At 50.8% G+C, this 16,007-nt stretch overlaps 1 protein-coding gene across 2 annotated transcripts in view; it reads left to right on the forward strand.

Annotated features, from left to right (window-relative positions):
- SZT2 (SZT2 subunit of KICSTOR complex) overlaps window positions 1-16,007 on the forward strand; it is a 52,434-nt gene that overhangs the window by 16,709 nt on the left and 19,718 nt on the right. Inside the window, exons 14-43 of one of the 2 annotated variants that reach the window (XM_014307889.1) lie at window positions 1,654-1,859; window positions 2,238-2,462; window positions 2,904-2,982; window positions 3,291-3,388; window positions 3,640-3,808; window positions 4,292-4,406; window positions 4,894-5,007; window positions 5,517-5,717; window positions 5,839-5,951; window positions 6,454-6,595; window positions 7,118-7,276; window positions 7,926-8,130; window positions 8,347-8,459; window positions 8,922-9,180; window positions 10,509-10,674; window positions 10,759-10,851; window positions 11,031-11,112; window positions 11,245-11,526; window positions 11,891-12,029; window positions 12,264-12,380; window positions 12,490-12,553; window positions 12,913-13,098; window positions 13,167-13,499; window positions 13,629-13,818; window positions 14,212-14,286; window positions 14,463-14,601; window positions 14,837-14,957; window positions 15,196-15,325; window positions 15,431-15,583; window positions 15,700-15,802. In XM_014307889.1, the coding sequence (XP_014163364.1) occupies window positions 1,654-1,859; window positions 2,238-2,462; window positions 2,904-2,982; window positions 3,291-3,388; window positions 3,640-3,808; window positions 4,292-4,406; window positions 4,894-5,007; window positions 5,517-5,717; window positions 5,839-5,951; window positions 6,454-6,595; window positions 7,118-7,276; window positions 7,926-8,130; window positions 8,347-8,459; window positions 8,922-9,180; window positions 10,509-10,674; window positions 10,759-10,851; window positions 11,031-11,112; window positions 11,245-11,526; window positions 11,891-12,029; window positions 12,264-12,380; window positions 12,490-12,553; window positions 12,913-13,098; window positions 13,167-13,499; window positions 13,629-13,818; window positions 14,212-14,286; window positions 14,463-14,601; window positions 14,837-14,957; window positions 15,196-15,325; window positions 15,431-15,583; window positions 15,700-15,802 (4,571 nt within the window). The remainder of the gene's footprint in view (window positions 1-1,653; window positions 1,860-2,237; window positions 2,463-2,903; window positions 2,983-3,290; window positions 3,389-3,639; window positions 3,809-4,291; window positions 4,407-4,893; window positions 5,008-5,516; window positions 5,718-5,838; window positions 5,952-6,453; window positions 6,596-7,117; window positions 7,277-7,925; window positions 8,131-8,346; window positions 8,460-8,921; window positions 9,181-10,508; window positions 10,675-10,758; window positions 10,852-11,030; window positions 11,113-11,244; window positions 11,527-11,890; window positions 12,030-12,263; window positions 12,381-12,489; window positions 12,554-12,912; window positions 13,099-13,166; window positions 13,500-13,628; window positions 13,819-14,211; window positions 14,287-14,462; window positions 14,602-14,836; window positions 14,958-15,195; window positions 15,326-15,430; window positions 15,584-15,699; window positions 15,803-16,007) is intronic. The other variant, XM_031058679.1, reaches the window with a different exon arrangement.

Raw genomic sequence — 16,007 nt, forward strand, 5'->3', positions numbered from 1 at the left:
CAGATAATGCTAAATGTTCTGGCACTCTGGCAGATCTGACCTTCCATGACTTTAGGGGATCCAGGACTTGGGCACTGGTGCTGAGTCAACATGTGGGCTTGGTAATGCCAAGTGACAGGTTTTTTTTAAGGAATTCCCTCTGGCAGGTGCAAATTAATATCTCTTTCATGAAGAAGGTATGAGACAGGCACCGTACCCTGCAGCTGTGGGCAAGCTCCAGGTCATTGCAGCAGGAACTATATGTAGATCATAAATTGTATCAGCCATAATATTTTTTTTTGCCTGCTATAGAGCTGATTAATTACTCAGTGTGGAGGATGGCAGTGGAACTTAGCCTGCTTTGTTTAAAGGAAAGGGGGTTTTGTGCTGAGCAGTTCAAATTTCCAATGCTGAAGGGAGGGAAAGCACCTCATACAGTTGACTTTCAGAAAGCTTTTTGGTGAGACTTTGCATAGGGCATGACTGTAGAACTGTAGGAATGGGATGTCATAAAGCAAACTGCCTTGGGGAACAAAGAAAGGAAATTGAAAAAGCGCCCTGTTTCATCACAGCAGAAGCTGTTTGTGATTTTCCCAATCTTTTTTCTAGTCAAAGGGTAGGGAACTCATTTGCAGAAAGGTAACATGAGCTGAGGAAATGTGCAGGTGGCACAAAGCTATTTCAGCCTCTGTGCTTGGTGACACCCAAAGCAGCACAGTGTTGGCTGGAAGCCAGTATGGATAACTGCAAAATAGTGGGATTTGGGAGCTTAAATACCATTAGTGATTCTGTGATATCAATATGAAACCATGAAGGGGACCCAAGTGGCAGTGCAGTGCAGGAAAGAGCTCTTGTTTAATATTTGGGTTTGGAGACGTTCCTTTCCTTGAAAAAGACATAGTAATGATGAGAAAAGTTACTGAAATAGTTAATGTTGAGGAAGATGGAGAGCTGCTGTTCTTCTGTTTAACTACAGTGGTAATAAAAATTGAAAAAAGTTGAACAGAGATCATGAAAAGAAATCTAACTATAGAAATTTCAAAGAAAACACTGGGCTATTGTGGGAATCAGATGCTGATGTGGGTTGAACTATATTCAGAGCTACTAAAAGCTTAAAAGAGTAATCAGGAAGTCATTGTGAAAGTATCTTGGAAAAAAATAACCTAAAAAATAGCTCAGGCTCCTGAAACCTTTTGCCACAGAGATTTGACAAATGAACGCAGTAGTGGGGGAATACATAAGACAGAGCTGTAGCTGTTCCCACAGCTGATATGGACTAGTTTACATTTACTGTAGGCTGTTGAGGAGAGGAGGAGGGAAGAATGAGGGTGCATGCTTGGACTGCATCTGTGGAGGAGCTGGCATGCAATTAATTTGTTTTTAATCTGAGTTGTGGAAGGCAACTTCTTCAGCCTTGAAATAGTCTCTAGGGTTTTTTTAATCTTCCTTTTGCTTTTAAAAATACTTAAAATAGGGACCAGAGATCCTTGTGTCATCTTGATCTTGGTCTTGCTAGTGCCTCAGAAGTAAAATTGCCTTTAACTCCTGCTCTTCTGTGTCTTCAAGGAGTGTTCTGTTCCTTTTGGTCAAACTCTTGTTCTAGACACTTACTTTGAGTAGTTGATGTCTCCAAACAAAGTTGGTCATGTTTGCCTTTTGCTTTTGCCATGACAGATAGTGGACGAGTTACGGGACCGAATCTTGCAGCTGCGCTTTCCCCACAGGGTCCAGAGCAAGGAGGCAACTCCAAAAGCAAAGAGGAAAATGTTGGGCAGTAGTTCTCCCTCCAAGTCCCCACCTGTGGCTGGGGCTCAGTCAGCCCTCTCAGACAGACCCTGCCTTGTTGTGCTGCACAAACCGTTGGAGAAGCTGCTGATCAGGTAGGGATGGAGTACCAGGCTCTCACCTTGCCCTGTGAAGGGGAAAGGAGGAAGATCTGTGGATGGTGCTGCCAGTTGTAGGATGAGAGTGCTGTGAATGAAACTGGTGCTTGTTGGGATGGGTTTGGGTTGCATGGCTGTGAGTTGTAGCAGGGATTCTTGGTGGACAGGCAAATTTATCACTCCTAATGAAGTACAGTGTGGAAGTAATTTAGGTACTGCTCTCTGAGCAGGATCCTGTGCTGGGCCAGCACATTCTGCTGTTGGAAGATTGTCCTGGGCCCAACAAGTGGGTTGTGAATCCAGACAGCACTGACCCTAAACAAAAAAAAAATATTTTTTTCCATATCAGCATGCCACACTTCTGCCCTCTCCTAGGTATGAGAAGCTGCCTTCTGACTATCGAGCCCCCTTCATCCTGAACCTGGAGCACCCCCCCGTGTCTGGTCCCCTCACCATGGTGGCCAATCGCACCGCCTCCTCCACCCTGGCTTCCCTGTCCCGCTACTTCTACCACCAGCGCTGGATCTGGAGTGTCCAGTCAGGACTGGCACCAGCCGTGCCCATCACTGCTGTGGCCCAGCTCCTTTCCACACTCACAGAGTAAGTTGCACACCTGACAGGTGTCCTCTCTCCAAGCTGGTCCTGGGGGTACAGGGAAAGCAAGGTCAACCTTGCTTATTACATTTATAAGGCCTTATAATAGGTTAGAGTTAAAGCTGCTGTGCAGAGGGTTTTGGTCCTGTACACAGCTTCTAGAGCCACTTGGGTCAGTGCTTTACCCAGTTCTGCAGGTGTAGTTGGAGAAAATGAGAGAAAATGTCCTGGAAAACACGCAAGAGGGCAAGAGGTGTTATTGTACCTGGTGTGTGCTGATCTTCACACAGACTGTTCTGGCAGTGTCATATCTCCCCATTCTCTGTGTGCAGCTCCCTGTCTTGAGAAGGACAGTGTTTTGGGGTGAAGGGTACAGTTATTCTTGCATTTAAAGCTTACAGTATGGATGGAGAAGTCCTGCAGGTCTGACTTCCTCTCTGTTGCAAGGGTTCGTCTGTCAGAGGGTTTCCACTTTGCATCCAGTGGGGATGGCATTATCAACATGGTGCTGGAGCTGCCCATGCAGGTGAGCCTGGCTGCTGTCCTCATTGCTGCTCCTGGGGTGGATTCACCTTCCTGTGGTAGATTTATCATCTGCTTCTAGCACACACCCTTGACATGTACAGGGAGAAAGTAAAGCCACTTGTGGGTTGGGCATTTTTCTGCCTTCATCTGCATTTAGAGAGCTGCTTTGTGGTAGGGGCATGCTGTGCTGGAGGAGTTATTGGGGTTGGGACAGGCTTCCTCTTTTCATCAGTGCTAGTGGAGCTGTGTGATGGGGCTGTGCTGTGTAAGGGGGTACTGGCTAGGGCTCATGCAGTGTCTCCCCTCCAGATTGATGGCTCAAGTGAGAGCAGCAGTGACAGGGAGAAGCACACCTGTGTTGTCCAATACATCCTCTTCCCGCCCCACTCTACCTCCACCAAGGACAGGTGAGGCTGCTCTTCTGCTCCCAGGGGGGTTGGCAGTGGAGTCACAGCTCCAGACTTTTGCAGTCAGTTTGGAAAGAAGGGAGATCTCCACCATCTGGTATAGATAACCAGTTGTCATTGGTCACCAGGTTGCTGGGGCTTCACCTGCCACTCTTGGGTTCCTGTGGCTGGGCGCACAGCTCTGAGAGAAACTGCAGTGGGCTGCTGGGTCTGTGCCACCTCACAGGACTTTCTTTTTGACTTCCCTCCAGCTTTTCCACAGATGATGACAATGATACAGAGGTAGAGGCCATTGAAGTGGACACAGAACTGAACTTGGTCACTGAGTGCTGGGTAGAGCCACAGAGTGGCCATGTCCACAGTAGTGCTGAGAACTGGAAGCACCTCCATGGCTTGCCGTACCAGAAAATACCTAAAGCAGTGAGTCCCTGGAAGGGGAGGGGCATGGACTCTTTTGTGGAGGGAGAAGGGTTCAGTGTAAGTGCACCACAAAACTGCAGGTAAATACTGAAGGCCAGAAGTGATAGGAATGCTAGTCACAGAAGAGATTTCTAAAAGAGGAACTGGCCACTGGCCGTAAAGGGTTTCTTGATTGCAGTGTAGTGGATGCAGTGCTGGTTTGGGATAGCTAGGAAAATACAAATTATTTTGTGAAGAATCATTCCATTGGAGGAGAGCAAGCTGGACCAGAGCAGGGACTGCAGGTAGTGCTACCAGCACTCCTCCTGAGCAGGGTGAAAACAGGCTAAAGGGCTGCTGGAGAAGGAGGGAGCAATGAGTGAGAATAGGGCAGCTCAGGGAACAGGATTATAGGTGTTCCTTCTCCTTGCTTTTAGACTCTTTTCTTCTGCATTTGTGGGTATAATTCTGCTGCATAAACTGAGCCTTAACTGCTTACTGCAGCTCTATCCCCGGGACCTTGCGTGCATCGCCACCATGCTGACCTTCGAGTACATCAGCCAGCTGTGCCAGAACAAGGAGTGGGTCTGCCCTCCCTCAGACACCAAAGCTGCTGAAGGTGAGTCCACCATCTATGTCCTAGCAAGCTTGATGGAGTGAAGAAGCAGCTAGGTCTTGAATATCTCAGGACCCATAGAAGGCAGAACAGGTATTTTGACAACTTTGTAGACTTTGGTGGCTGTGGGTCACTTTGTTGCACTTATGTTCAGTTGGCAGAGAAACGGCTTTAGCCTGGGAAGGCCAAAAAAGCACTGAGGCTTTCTGCCTAGGCTGGAGAGGTGGCAGGGTGACCTTGCTTGAGCAGGGGGGTTGGTGCAGGTGAACTTTCCAACATCAACCATTGTGTAATTGTGTGAGAGGAGCTGACTTCAGGAGCAGGTGGAAGATGAGCTCATCTCTTCAGTGATAGGCCTGGTGTGCCTGGGCAAGTGGTGTTGTAGAAGTCATAAAGGATATTAAGGAGGAGCTCCTCTGTTCTCAGTTTCAAGTCAGAGTTCCCAGAGCAGTTTGTGGAATGCTGGTGGTCCTGTTCATCTCTGTTGCAGATCCAGACATGGGGCCTGGCTTTCGAGTGCATGAGATCCCATTCCAGTTCAACCTCATGAAGCTCTTGCCCAGGTGCCAGCAGGTGGAAATGTTCTTTCTAATGCTGACAAAAGGTAGGTGCCTCTTCACCACCTGCTTCCCCTTGTCCTCCCTCCATGGCTATGGACAGCCTGCTCCACCTGCTTGTCTCCCTGGGCAGCAGCATGTGAGCACTGCCATGCTTCTTTTGGTAGCTCAGTGCTGTTCTTCCCAGCTCTGCAGCCCCAGGGCTGCCCAGCTATATTGCTGCCTTTCCTGGGATGATAATTTGTAAGAGCTGCTTTTGAAATTGTTAAACCTAGATAGTAGCTTTGTGGTGGTTGTTCTTGTGTGTACCTCCAGCATCTCCACAACAGTTAGAGCAGCAGGGTGGGTGAGTGCAGGGTAACTAATGATGCCAAAACTCCAGGACCTCCTCAACCCTATCCAAGTCAACACTATCCAAGTCAGTCTTGCAGAGGTGCTGGGGAAATTCCTGGCTATGTGGAGGTGTTGCTTTGCAAAGGGTTGTCTCCTGGGGTCATGGGCAGGTGGTGGCTATGGAGATGCTGTCTCTGAAGCCACCATTGGTTCTGTTTTGAAGCAGAGAATGAGGAGGTGACCAAGGACTCTTCATTTGTGCCCAATGAAATGCTACTAAACCTCTTCCATGGCTGCCTTCAGCATGACCTCAGTGACAGGGAGATCCCCATGGCTGATGCTGATCATGTGGCTTTCATGGAGCAGGTTCTCCAACGGGATCGTGATGGCCATCAACCCCCCTTCACCCTCCCTGTCATCAGAGGTAAGGACCAGGAGTGTGGCAGTAGTGACACCAGCAGCAATGAGGTTTTTCAGGAGCCTTGCTTTCAAGTCTCATCCTCAGTTGGGGTTTCTCAGATTGGTTTCTCTGTGCTCCATTTCAGAAGAAACCCTAAAAGCTTCTGGGACCTTGGAGCAGCAGGATGCTTCTGCATCTTATCATCTTGTTGGCAGCAATGGCACCAGGGATATGACTGGCTCCACAAGTACTCTGCAGGTACTGCTGTGCTGCTGTCCTTCTCCTGAGCCCCCTCAGAAACCAAGGCAGCAGCTGACAAAGAGCAGGAGAGTTGAAAGGGCTGAGAAAGGCTGAAAGGCAGCTGCTCTTGCCCACCTTTGGCAGCAGTTTAGGCTGTATCCTGTGTCTGAAGTCAGGCAGGAATCTAGAAGGTGTGTGGATGGTTGCATTCACTCTGGGCCAAGCCTGTTACAGCAGCACTGGTACTGTGCTGCAGATTGTTCTGAAACCATGGGCACTCACAGCACAGCTGGCTAAGCATCTCCTGACTGTTGTGCTGTACTTCCTGGAGCCAGGCTGCTCCCAGAATGGTGACTTCTAGAGCCAGGCTGCTCTGAGAATGTGCAGAGGTGACATGGAGGGTTTCAGTGCTGTGCCAGCCAGCAGGCCTGGAAGAACTTGCTCTGTGTGCTTGCTACCTGCCTCAAGGTGGGCCTGTGCCATATGCCATGAGTTTATCTAACTCCTGCTCTTCCACCAGAGCCTTGGCAACACAGAGCTGCCTGAGGATGATGTGACACTGAGTGACACGTTGGGGCCCTTTCCCCCTCAGTGGCGATGTTATGCCAAGCTGGTCAACCCGCAGCATGTGTTCCTGACCTTCCTGCCAGCCACCTTCTCAGGTGAGGGGGTCTGTTGTGGGGAGCAAGGGAAGGCAGCAGTCCTACACACCTCCTCAGGGAAACAGAAAAACCAGAATCAGCTCTTGTAGGGTGGAGAGAAAATTGAATAGCAGAGTTCATGATGCACAGTCTTTTTGCACCACATGGCCGGGAATAGAATAGTGCCAAGTGTTGAATGTCCTGCTTTTCTCTCAGCATGTGGTGCTGCCCACGTAGGGTTTTCAGGTGGGGGATGTGGTGTTGAGTTGTTTGCTAGCTGCAGCCATTTGGACTGTTTTCCCAGTGGGGTTGTTAATGAATGGATTAAGGAGATTGCTAATGGGATGGTCTGGGAGAGTCCCTGCTTCTGGACATTGGCACTGCTCTGGCTTCCGCTGAGCCACTGGTGAAAGCTACTAGGCTCAGGTGAAGCTGCTTCTACACACAAAAAGGTAGCAGGAAATCTGCTCTCTTGGGAATGTAGATTGAGAGGTTAAGCTGTTCTCACTGGACAAAGGATGATTTTATTTCCTTTTCCTCCAGATGTACAGAAGCTGATGGCTTGTGGGTTGGACAAATCTCCAAAAGATGAGAGTCGATCTGGAGAAGATACCGTGGGACCTGTCTGTGCAGAGCGAGTCAGAGCTGAAGAGGGGGATGCTGCAGTGCCATTGCCAACCCTCAGCATAACACCAGCTCATGGTACTGACAGCACCTTGTTAAAGTATCAGTGTCCTTGCTATTCTTGAGCATACTGTTGAGCAGATTAAAGCAGGAGGATTAGCAGGCTGCTGCAGCCTGTCAGCTCCTGCCTGGCAGTCAGCAGAGTTGAGACCAGAGGCACAGTGATGTTCATAGGGGCATGAAGGAGTGTAATGTGAGTTGGGTGCCCATGGCCTAAGGTTTATTCCTTGTGGGCAAGAGGGTTGCAGGTAAGATAGAAGCTACTAGGAATGGCAGTAGTGGGTTGCACTGGAAAGTCAGTGACTCTCATTTCATGATCCAGACTGGCACTGTCAGCAGCACACTGTCTTAGGGAGAAGGGCACAGCTCTTGAGGCGTATGGGATTTGATTGCACAGCGCCTAGGGCAGATCAGACATGCTCACAGTGATGATGAAGGGTTGTGCTGCTGCATGAGGTAGTGGTGGTGCTGATGAGCAGTCATGGCTGTAAAGGGGATGAAGGTGGCCAAAGCACTGAGCTGAGTGGTTGGGTGCTGGGTGAGGATGAGTGGTGAGAAGCTTGAAAAACCAATATCTAACTGTGGTGCTTCTGTGGGAGCTGTGATGTCTCAGACCAAGAGCTAGGAACCATCAGAGGCCTTTATCTTAGAATTGTCACTTTTGCAGAAGTGAGCCAGGACGCTGGGGAGCAGAGTGGCCCCTCCCGGAGAGATGTGCACATCTCCTTCTGCCGGCAGAACTCGCAGTCTGAGCTGGCCGAGAGCCGCCGCTTCCGCTGCCCCATTTACATCTACAGCTGCTCCCTGGAGCTGCTGCGAGAGCAGCTTGTCAGCCCACGGGCACAGCGCCCTCCTCGGGACATCTTCTTCAGGTAATGCCCACCATACTTGGTACCTAGACAAAAACCAGAGGAGTTTCCTTGGCAAGAGGCTGGCTCTAGCCCTGTCTGCTTGGCTTGGCTTGGCCTCTCTGCCTTATAGCAGCCACTGCCTGTGCATGCCCTAGGCTCTGCTTTACTGGCACCAGAGCCATTTACAGTCTAAAATGTGCTTCACTGGTGCTAAAGGCTGTGGTTCCTCTTTTCCAGGTCCCAGTCTCTGGAACGTCCTCCAACTGCTGCCTGGCTAGACCACAAGCACAAGGAGTTGGTGACTTACTGCACCCTGCTGCAGGAGCACTCCCACCAGTGCTATGTGAAAGGTGAGCAGCAGCACAGTGGGACCTGTGGTGGGGTTGGGGTTGGATCCTGGATCTTCTTCTAAGAAAGCAATATCTCACTTTCCTTGTGATCTTAACTCCAAGCAAAGGGAGGAGCTGTGGGACTGATGTACCACCAGGAGGGATTTAAAGATGCCTTTGTGCATTCCCTATGGGCCTTGCAGAGGCTGTTCTCCAACCTGTGGAGTGCTGTGAAGGAGCATCCCTTCTTCAATGTCTTCCTCTCACCTTCAGGGTGACAGATGGTGTGGGCACTCTGGTGTCACCCAAGCCCAGGCTAACACGTAGCATAGGTGCCCTGGCTGCCTCCTGTCTCCAGCACCAGCACTGACTCCAGCTCTCTGCTGGGACTTGGTGAAGATCCATATGTGGCCACTGCCTGACTCCCACAGCCTCACATCCTTGGGCTGCCATGGGATGCTCAAGCCCTGTGTTTATCTCTAGGGCTGTTCAAGAGCCTTCAGCAGTCACACAGCATCAGCTCCCAGGACCTGCTTACTGCCATGGACTACTGTGAGGAGCTGCTCCAAGAGATTGACATCACCAACTTCCTGCTTACGGTGTGCAGCCACGTCCGCTCGTTCCGAGAGAGCCACCAGCATTTCCATGCACACTCCAAGGCAGCCAGCTTCCAAGTGGGCAGCATGGAGCAGGAGGAGGAGCACAGCTGTAGGGAACGAGGTGTCTTGGTCTCTGAGTCAAGGTAAGGACCCACCTCAGTCTTTGTTCTCTTCTTAGCATCGTGACATGACAAATCTTTTTTCAGGCAACTTTTAGTGCCTGCTAGAAGGAATGTTGTAGGGCAGAGCCACACAGAGCAGCAGATACTTACACAGTTGAGATACCCACCTGGTATGGTGTCCACCAGGACCCTCTATTTTTTACAGTCTCTGATGACATCCATCCTTTCTTTCTCTGATAGTCTTGGCTCATTGCTGTCCCATCTGGCCTGAGCTGGAGGGCAGTTTGTCTGCAAGCCTGCAAGACTTGCTTCTGGAGAAATTATGCATCTCCTGCTGCTGCTTGACTCATTTGAGTTTGCTGTTGACTCTGGTGTAAATGACAGCTTTGTTATCCTTTTCTAATGAATAAAGTGTCTCTTTTTAAAATTAAAACTCTTGGAAAAAATGCACAAGGGGAACACCAAGGCAGAATTGAAATATGCTAAACTTCTGTACTGTTCCTTAGGGTATTTATGAGGTTTCTATCTCCTGTGAAGGCTTAAGGGAGAAAGAAGTGCTGTGCCTTAGTGTCTGTCAAAGAAACAGACAGTTTCTTTATGTAAATTCATTTGCATTTGTTGGGAATCTCCAGTGCTATGTCATCTTATACTGTAAATCATTGAGGTGAGACTGTGATTTTGAAGAATTTTCAGTGTTTAAAAAGTAAGGTGACTTCAAGTGCTACTTTCCACAAGAAAAACTGTGGCAACATTTTTGTTGTTGTTGTTTATAGGATATTATGAATCACCTATCTGAATGCAAGTTCCATAAACTTTTACTGAAGAATGAATAGCTTGTAACACATTGCACTCAGATCTGCCACCTGTATCACTAATTTGAGTACCAGGGGAGTGCTTTGACCAGTCAACATCCCACTCCCCAGATTGCTTTTCCTGAGTTTTAGGGAATAATTCTGTCATGAAACTGCTGAGTGAACATGGGCCTGAGCTTTGCTGCCCAGACACTGGTGTGCTGACATGGTGGTGCTTGCTGTGAGGGGCCCTGGACTGGCTGCTGGTAGTTCAGGTTGCTGCAGGCCTGTCCCTGTAGTCTGTGTCTCTGTTTCCCAGGCAGGGTCTGTGTGTCGTGTACAGACATGGCAATATGATCAGCATGGTGAAACTACCTCAGGCCTGGCTTCAGACAGCAGCTGGGCACATGGGTGGCTGCTGGGCTGTGGAGCTGTGGGTGTTCAGATTGTGTTGACACAGATGAGGTTTGGGGAACTGGGGTACTGGCAGGATGGATAACATGTAAAATTTGTCTTGTTTCTTGATCTGCCTGTCTGACCTGCCCACAATCTTGTCAGTGCTGAAATGGAAGACTACAGTGAGCAGGACTCCCATAACATTGCCAGCCCCACAGAGGAGCCAAAGAGCAGTGCGGGCACCAGCTGCTGTTCAGAATTTCCCCTCTCACTGCTGGAAATTGGACAGCCCTGCCAGGCACACCCAGACTTGCATAAAATTATCCAGGTGAGGAATGTGCAAGCTTGACCTGGCTTCAACAGGAGTGTGTAGAGTAGGATGTCTGCTTCATAGTTGGGTTTTCTCTTCTAGGAAAAATTCCTGGAAATTGGAAGTTTACATTTCAAGCCAGTGCCATCAAATCCTCACTATTTCTTCTACTGCCCGCCATCAGCCAAGAAAGAGGTAGGCATGGGGCTGTCCTGGCAGGCACCTGATCCTTGTGGAGTAGCTTTTCTTGTGTCAAATGTGGATTTGAGGCTCGCAGACCCATGGGTAGACTTAGTCCCTGGAGCTCCCATCAACACCTGATAATGTATTGCCTGGCATGATTCTAGTATGTGCCCTTTCTCTCTCCATCTCAGGAAGAGGCATCTCGGGATCAGGCAGACAGGAAAGGCAGCGAGGACATGGAGGGATCAGAGACAGAAATGGCAGCTGAAGAAGGTAAAATTTGCTTGCTCTGTCTTGGAAAAGAAAACGTCTGTCCATGTGGTGATGCCTTTCAGAGCTAGGTGTGTCTGGTCAGGTCTCTGGGGGTGTGGACCTGGTTTGCTGACAGGGAACCTGTATCAACAGGAGCAGTGTCCGGATGCTGCATTGCCACAGAGAGTGACCCAGAGCTGGAGGTGGAGTACCGTGAGAAGCTGGAGCACGAGTTCCCAGACACAGATTCCCTCTCAGACTCCAACACAGTGAACCAGGATGACGACTCCTTCAGTGTACTGGGAGGGGACTCGCTCAATGAGCAGGAGTTCCTGGAGCAAGAGATGCCCCCGCTCTTTGTGCACCTGACCTGCTCAGTGAAGCTGCGTAGCCAGCACAGCTCCATGCCCGTGCAGTCCCTGCCCACCTGTCTAGGTAAGAACAAGACTTGCTGGGGGGTTAAATGGCAATAGGGCTTCTGTCAAGTCCCTGATGGGTGAGCAGCCCCTGGAACAAACATGCTGTGTCTTAAACAGCAATCTCCCTGGACCAGCCTTCACTGTAAACCCCCAGGGTTTGCCATCATCAGACAAGGGCTTTTTCACCAGGTCTCCCACTTGCTGTGGGGTTGGTCATGGAAGGTTGAAAGGATCATGGAAGATGATGGTGGCCTTCTTGAGCCTGTCCAGGTGTGTGTGACAGCCACCTCTTGCAGTCTCTGTACTTGTCACCAGGCTGGGTATGTGTGCAAGCAGAGATGTTTGTTGCTTGAGTCCCTTGGTTTGTGATCTCTCCTCAGGGGAAGTTCTGGGCTGCCTGGAAAGCTGCCAGGGCTTGAACACCATTGACTTGGGGGACCTCTGCGTGACCCTGGACATCTTTGTGTTGACACTGCCCCTGGAGATAGAAGTTGTGAACACAGACATCCTCCACAACAGGTAGGTGGAAAGAGGCCCAGTCACCCACCCTCTGCCTGCCCTAGCCAGTCATTCTTGGCTCATCTCCATGTACTGAGACTTAAGATTCTTCTTCTCACAGAGCCTGTCACAGCCTTAAGAAGACTAAAATATTTCCTAGATAGGCTCACCTTCCCTAGAGATCCCTTTTCTGCTCTCTGTGTCTGTTTATCCTCTCTGGCTCCAACTCTCAGGCTGCTCTCTCTCCTGTGACAGATGCACCTCTGAGAGCAGCGTGTCCTTCACACGCTCTCCAGGGCAGCCGTCCTCTTTCCGCTCGGACGAGGACATCATGCACAACCTGGAACGGCTCCCGTCCACCGGAGATGAGAGGTAGGGCACTGCACAGCCCCTCACTGCTTCCTTTTACTGCCTGGGCGCTGCACTGTGGGAGCTGCAGGAATGAGAAGCACTGGTTGATTCTTTGTCTCCTCTCTCATAGGCACCCTGCCCTCTCCAACCTCCCTGGAGTGCACAGGCAGGCTATTGAAGCCACCATGAATGAGGTAAGCCAGATTTACCTCCCTGCTTCCAGCTAGAGCACTCAACTGCTGTTCCACACTTCCTAGCCTGCTCCAAGCTGCAACCTGTCAGCTGAACTGACTGTTAGGCTTCCTGGTGTCACATAGACTGTTAGCCTTGTAGTTCCCAAAAGTGTGGGATTACCCTGAGAAAATTCTTGCTGCAGTTGGGGTGGGCCAGGCAGAGCTGTCTTCTGAAGGCCTTTTCTTAGGTACATTCAGGGGAGGAGGGATGTGGGTGATGAGAGAGGTTGCCTTCATCCTGTTGGGGCTTGGGTGAGAGCTGGGGGAGGCTTGCAAATGCAGATCACCTGGATGTTGCTCTGTGTCCTTGCTCTGCTCAGATTCGCTGGCTCCTGGACGATGAGATCGTGTCAGCGCTGCGTCACTCGCAGGTCATCAGCACCTCCATCCTGCACAGGGTGGCCACCCACATCTATAACTCCAAGGGCAGGCCCAGCTGCCACAGCGAGGTGGTGCTGCTCCAGTTTGTCTTTGGGCCTGAGCACTCTCTGGAGAAGTTCAAGGAGGTAAAGAGAAAGCCCTGAGGCAGCACCATGCTTTGCTAGCAGGATGCTTATTCTTCTCTGTCTTGCAGGAGTTCAGGAGAATGGCTCTGCCAGGCTACATGCTGAATGCAGAAGGCAACGACTACCACTACATCTCCATCAGCCGCCTGCACTCCAGGAGGACTGCTCCAGAGCCTTCAGGGACACCCTGCTTGCAGCAGCCAGCTGCAGGGGGCACCAGGACAGCTGGTGGCCAGGAGGGGACCAGTGAAACAGAAGCAGAAGGCTCTGAGCTGTCACACCACACAAGCTGTGTCCTCCCAGAAGAAGGCCAGGGACTCTGGGAGTGGCCAGAGAGTGAGACACGCATTGTGCCCGACACAGGAAACCCTGCAGGTGGAGGGAGCCACACACAGAATGAGGTGAGAAGCACTGAACAATCTGTTGGTGAGAAGCTGTGGGACACTGGTAACAAAATGTAGAAGGATGATGGGATTGTTTTTTTCAGTGCCTGTTTTTCTGGTCATTTTTGTGACTTTGGCTTTATGCAGGCTCCAGGAGATATGCTGAGACTTGATCAAAGCAGAGCACCAGGCCAGGACTCCATGGAAGAGACAGTTCCAGAGACAACCATACAGTCATTGCCATCATCGTCCTCTGAAAAGGGAAACAGTGAGAAATCACCACTGGTGACACCATCTGCAGCAAGCCTGTCTGAGTCTGTAACACAGGGCAGGGAAGGTAGGAGCTGCAGTGTGGGCAGGATGTACCTCAACAGCAGAAACTTTAAAGGGACGAGGCCAGTTCTGGCTGTGACATACATAATATAACTGCTACTCCTGTTCCTGTCCCTAAATACCTGGATTAGTACCAGGACTTTGGTCTCTTCCTTGCCAGGGTGCTGGCAATTCAGTGCTTAGCAGTGCCCAAGATGCTGTGCTGCTGCACTGATACCCCTGATGACATGCGGTTCCTGGTGACTTCAGAGTGGCTGTGAGAGCCCCATTCTCCAGCACTGCCTCCCCGTGGCCAGCACAGCCTGGTCGTCCTGTGGCATGATGTTTCTCCAGCGGATGGGGCATGTGATGGGGCTTAGCAAGTACTTTCATGGCCAAACCCCTCTTCTCCTTGCAGGCTCCAGCAGGCAGCGTCCCAGCCGTGTGCAGAGCCTCGTGTCGAGCCAGGGCAGCATGGACTCCGACCATCTGGGTGAGTCTGCCAGGGCAGGGGGGCTGACAGTGTGTGGTGGCACTGATAGTGACACACAGGGGGGATCTGTGTGCCTGGGCTGGGGTGAGCCCTGAGGGCAGGATTTGTGAGTGGCTGCCCTGCCCAGGGAGGAGGTGTTTTGCCAGGCCTAGGCCTGAAGTGAGGCTACATTGCAGGTTATGATGGGGGAAGCAGCGACTCTGAGTATGAGGAGGCATTAATGAGTGACCAGGAACCCAGGTGTCCCCTTATGCCGGATTTCTGGCTCATCATAAAAATCCATCAGGACCGAGTGGAGGTCTACTACCACACACGGTAAGGAGGCTCCCCTGTCTGACCACTGCCTCTCTGCACTGTGACCTTGTTGCCACTCACTCATGTCTGGATACAATCTCCTCCCTGCCCAGTGTGGGTGGGAAGTTGCAGGACTAGATTTGTGCTCTGTAAGGGGAAAACTGCCATCCTTTCCCACTGTGTTCCTGCTCCCAGCACCCAGCGATGGGCACTGTCCAAGTGCCCTGCTGACCCCATCCTCCCTTTATTCATAAAGCAGCCTGAGTGTGGAGAAGGCAGAATCAGCAGAGACAGAAGAGGAGCAGCCAGGGGAGTGCCAGAGTCTCAACCAGGTGGTGGTGAAGAAGATCAGTGAAATCTGCAGGGTTGTCAATCAGGTAATAAATCTTAAGAGGGCACTAACAGAGCTGCCAGTGATTAGATGGCTTAGATCAGAAGGGAACTCTGGAGGTTGTCTAGTCTGGGCTCAGCTTAGAGGGTCTAGGGAGCCAGTTCAGCTGGTGGAGTCCCAGCTTGGGGGGTCACAGGAGAAGGGACTCAGTTTGTCCCTAGCACTTCTTGCTGTCTTCTGTGGCTGTGCAAGCAACAGAACCAATCTTTCCTCATCATTTGCAGCGCTTGCTGCTGCAGGACCTGCATGACAGCCATATATGCAACTCATTACTGGTGGCAGAAAGTGAGGAGGACATCTGGAAGAGTGAAACACCCTATACTTCATACAGGCAGCGTGTGATGCCCACGGATGGTATGGATATTCCCTTAGCCATGCCTCAGCTGTAGTGCTACAGAGATCCTAAGAAGATGTTAACTTCCATGCTATGGCCCCAGCTATGTCCTGTGTTCTTTACAGATTACTCTGTAGAGGAGAGCTACCAGCCCCGGGACTACCTGGCTGCCACCATGCAGTTCATGCCAGGGCACTTTGCCTGTGGGGTGGTGTGGAGCACACTCATCCACGTGCATTCACGCCTCAAGATGGGCCCCAACATGGGCGTCTCACGAGGTACGTACAGCCCGGGTTCCTCTCTCCCATGTGGCCTGTCAGGAGTCCAGCTGCTGGCTGGATTGGCACTCCAGGGCAGGGTATGTGGGGTAGCTAATGTCCCACATTGTCCACAGCTATCCAGGCACTTCGCTCCGTGCTCAACGCCTTCTCTGTGGTGAACAGGAAGAATATGTTTGTCTACCAGGAACGTGCCACTAAATCTGTTTTCTACCTCCGGTAAGAAGCCAGCATGACTTGTTGGCCTTGCTATGTGTGTTACACAGACTGAGAGCTCCTTGGGACAGAAAGTGTCTGCCCAGCCTCAGGACCGTGTTGTGACCGAAGCAGCAAATATCTGATTTCTGATGAGTCAGTCACATCAAGCAAGGCCCATCCTGCTCTTCCTTTGCTAAGCCTTTACATGAGAGGAAAAATAATGGCT

This window comes from Geospiza fortis, unplaced genomic scaffold (genome assembly GCF_000277835.1).
Source record: "Geospiza fortis unplaced genomic scaffold, GeoFor_1.0 scaffold333, whole genome shotgun sequence".
Classification (NCBI taxonomy): Eukaryota; Metazoa; Chordata; class Aves; order Passeriformes; family Thraupidae; genus Geospiza; species Geospiza fortis.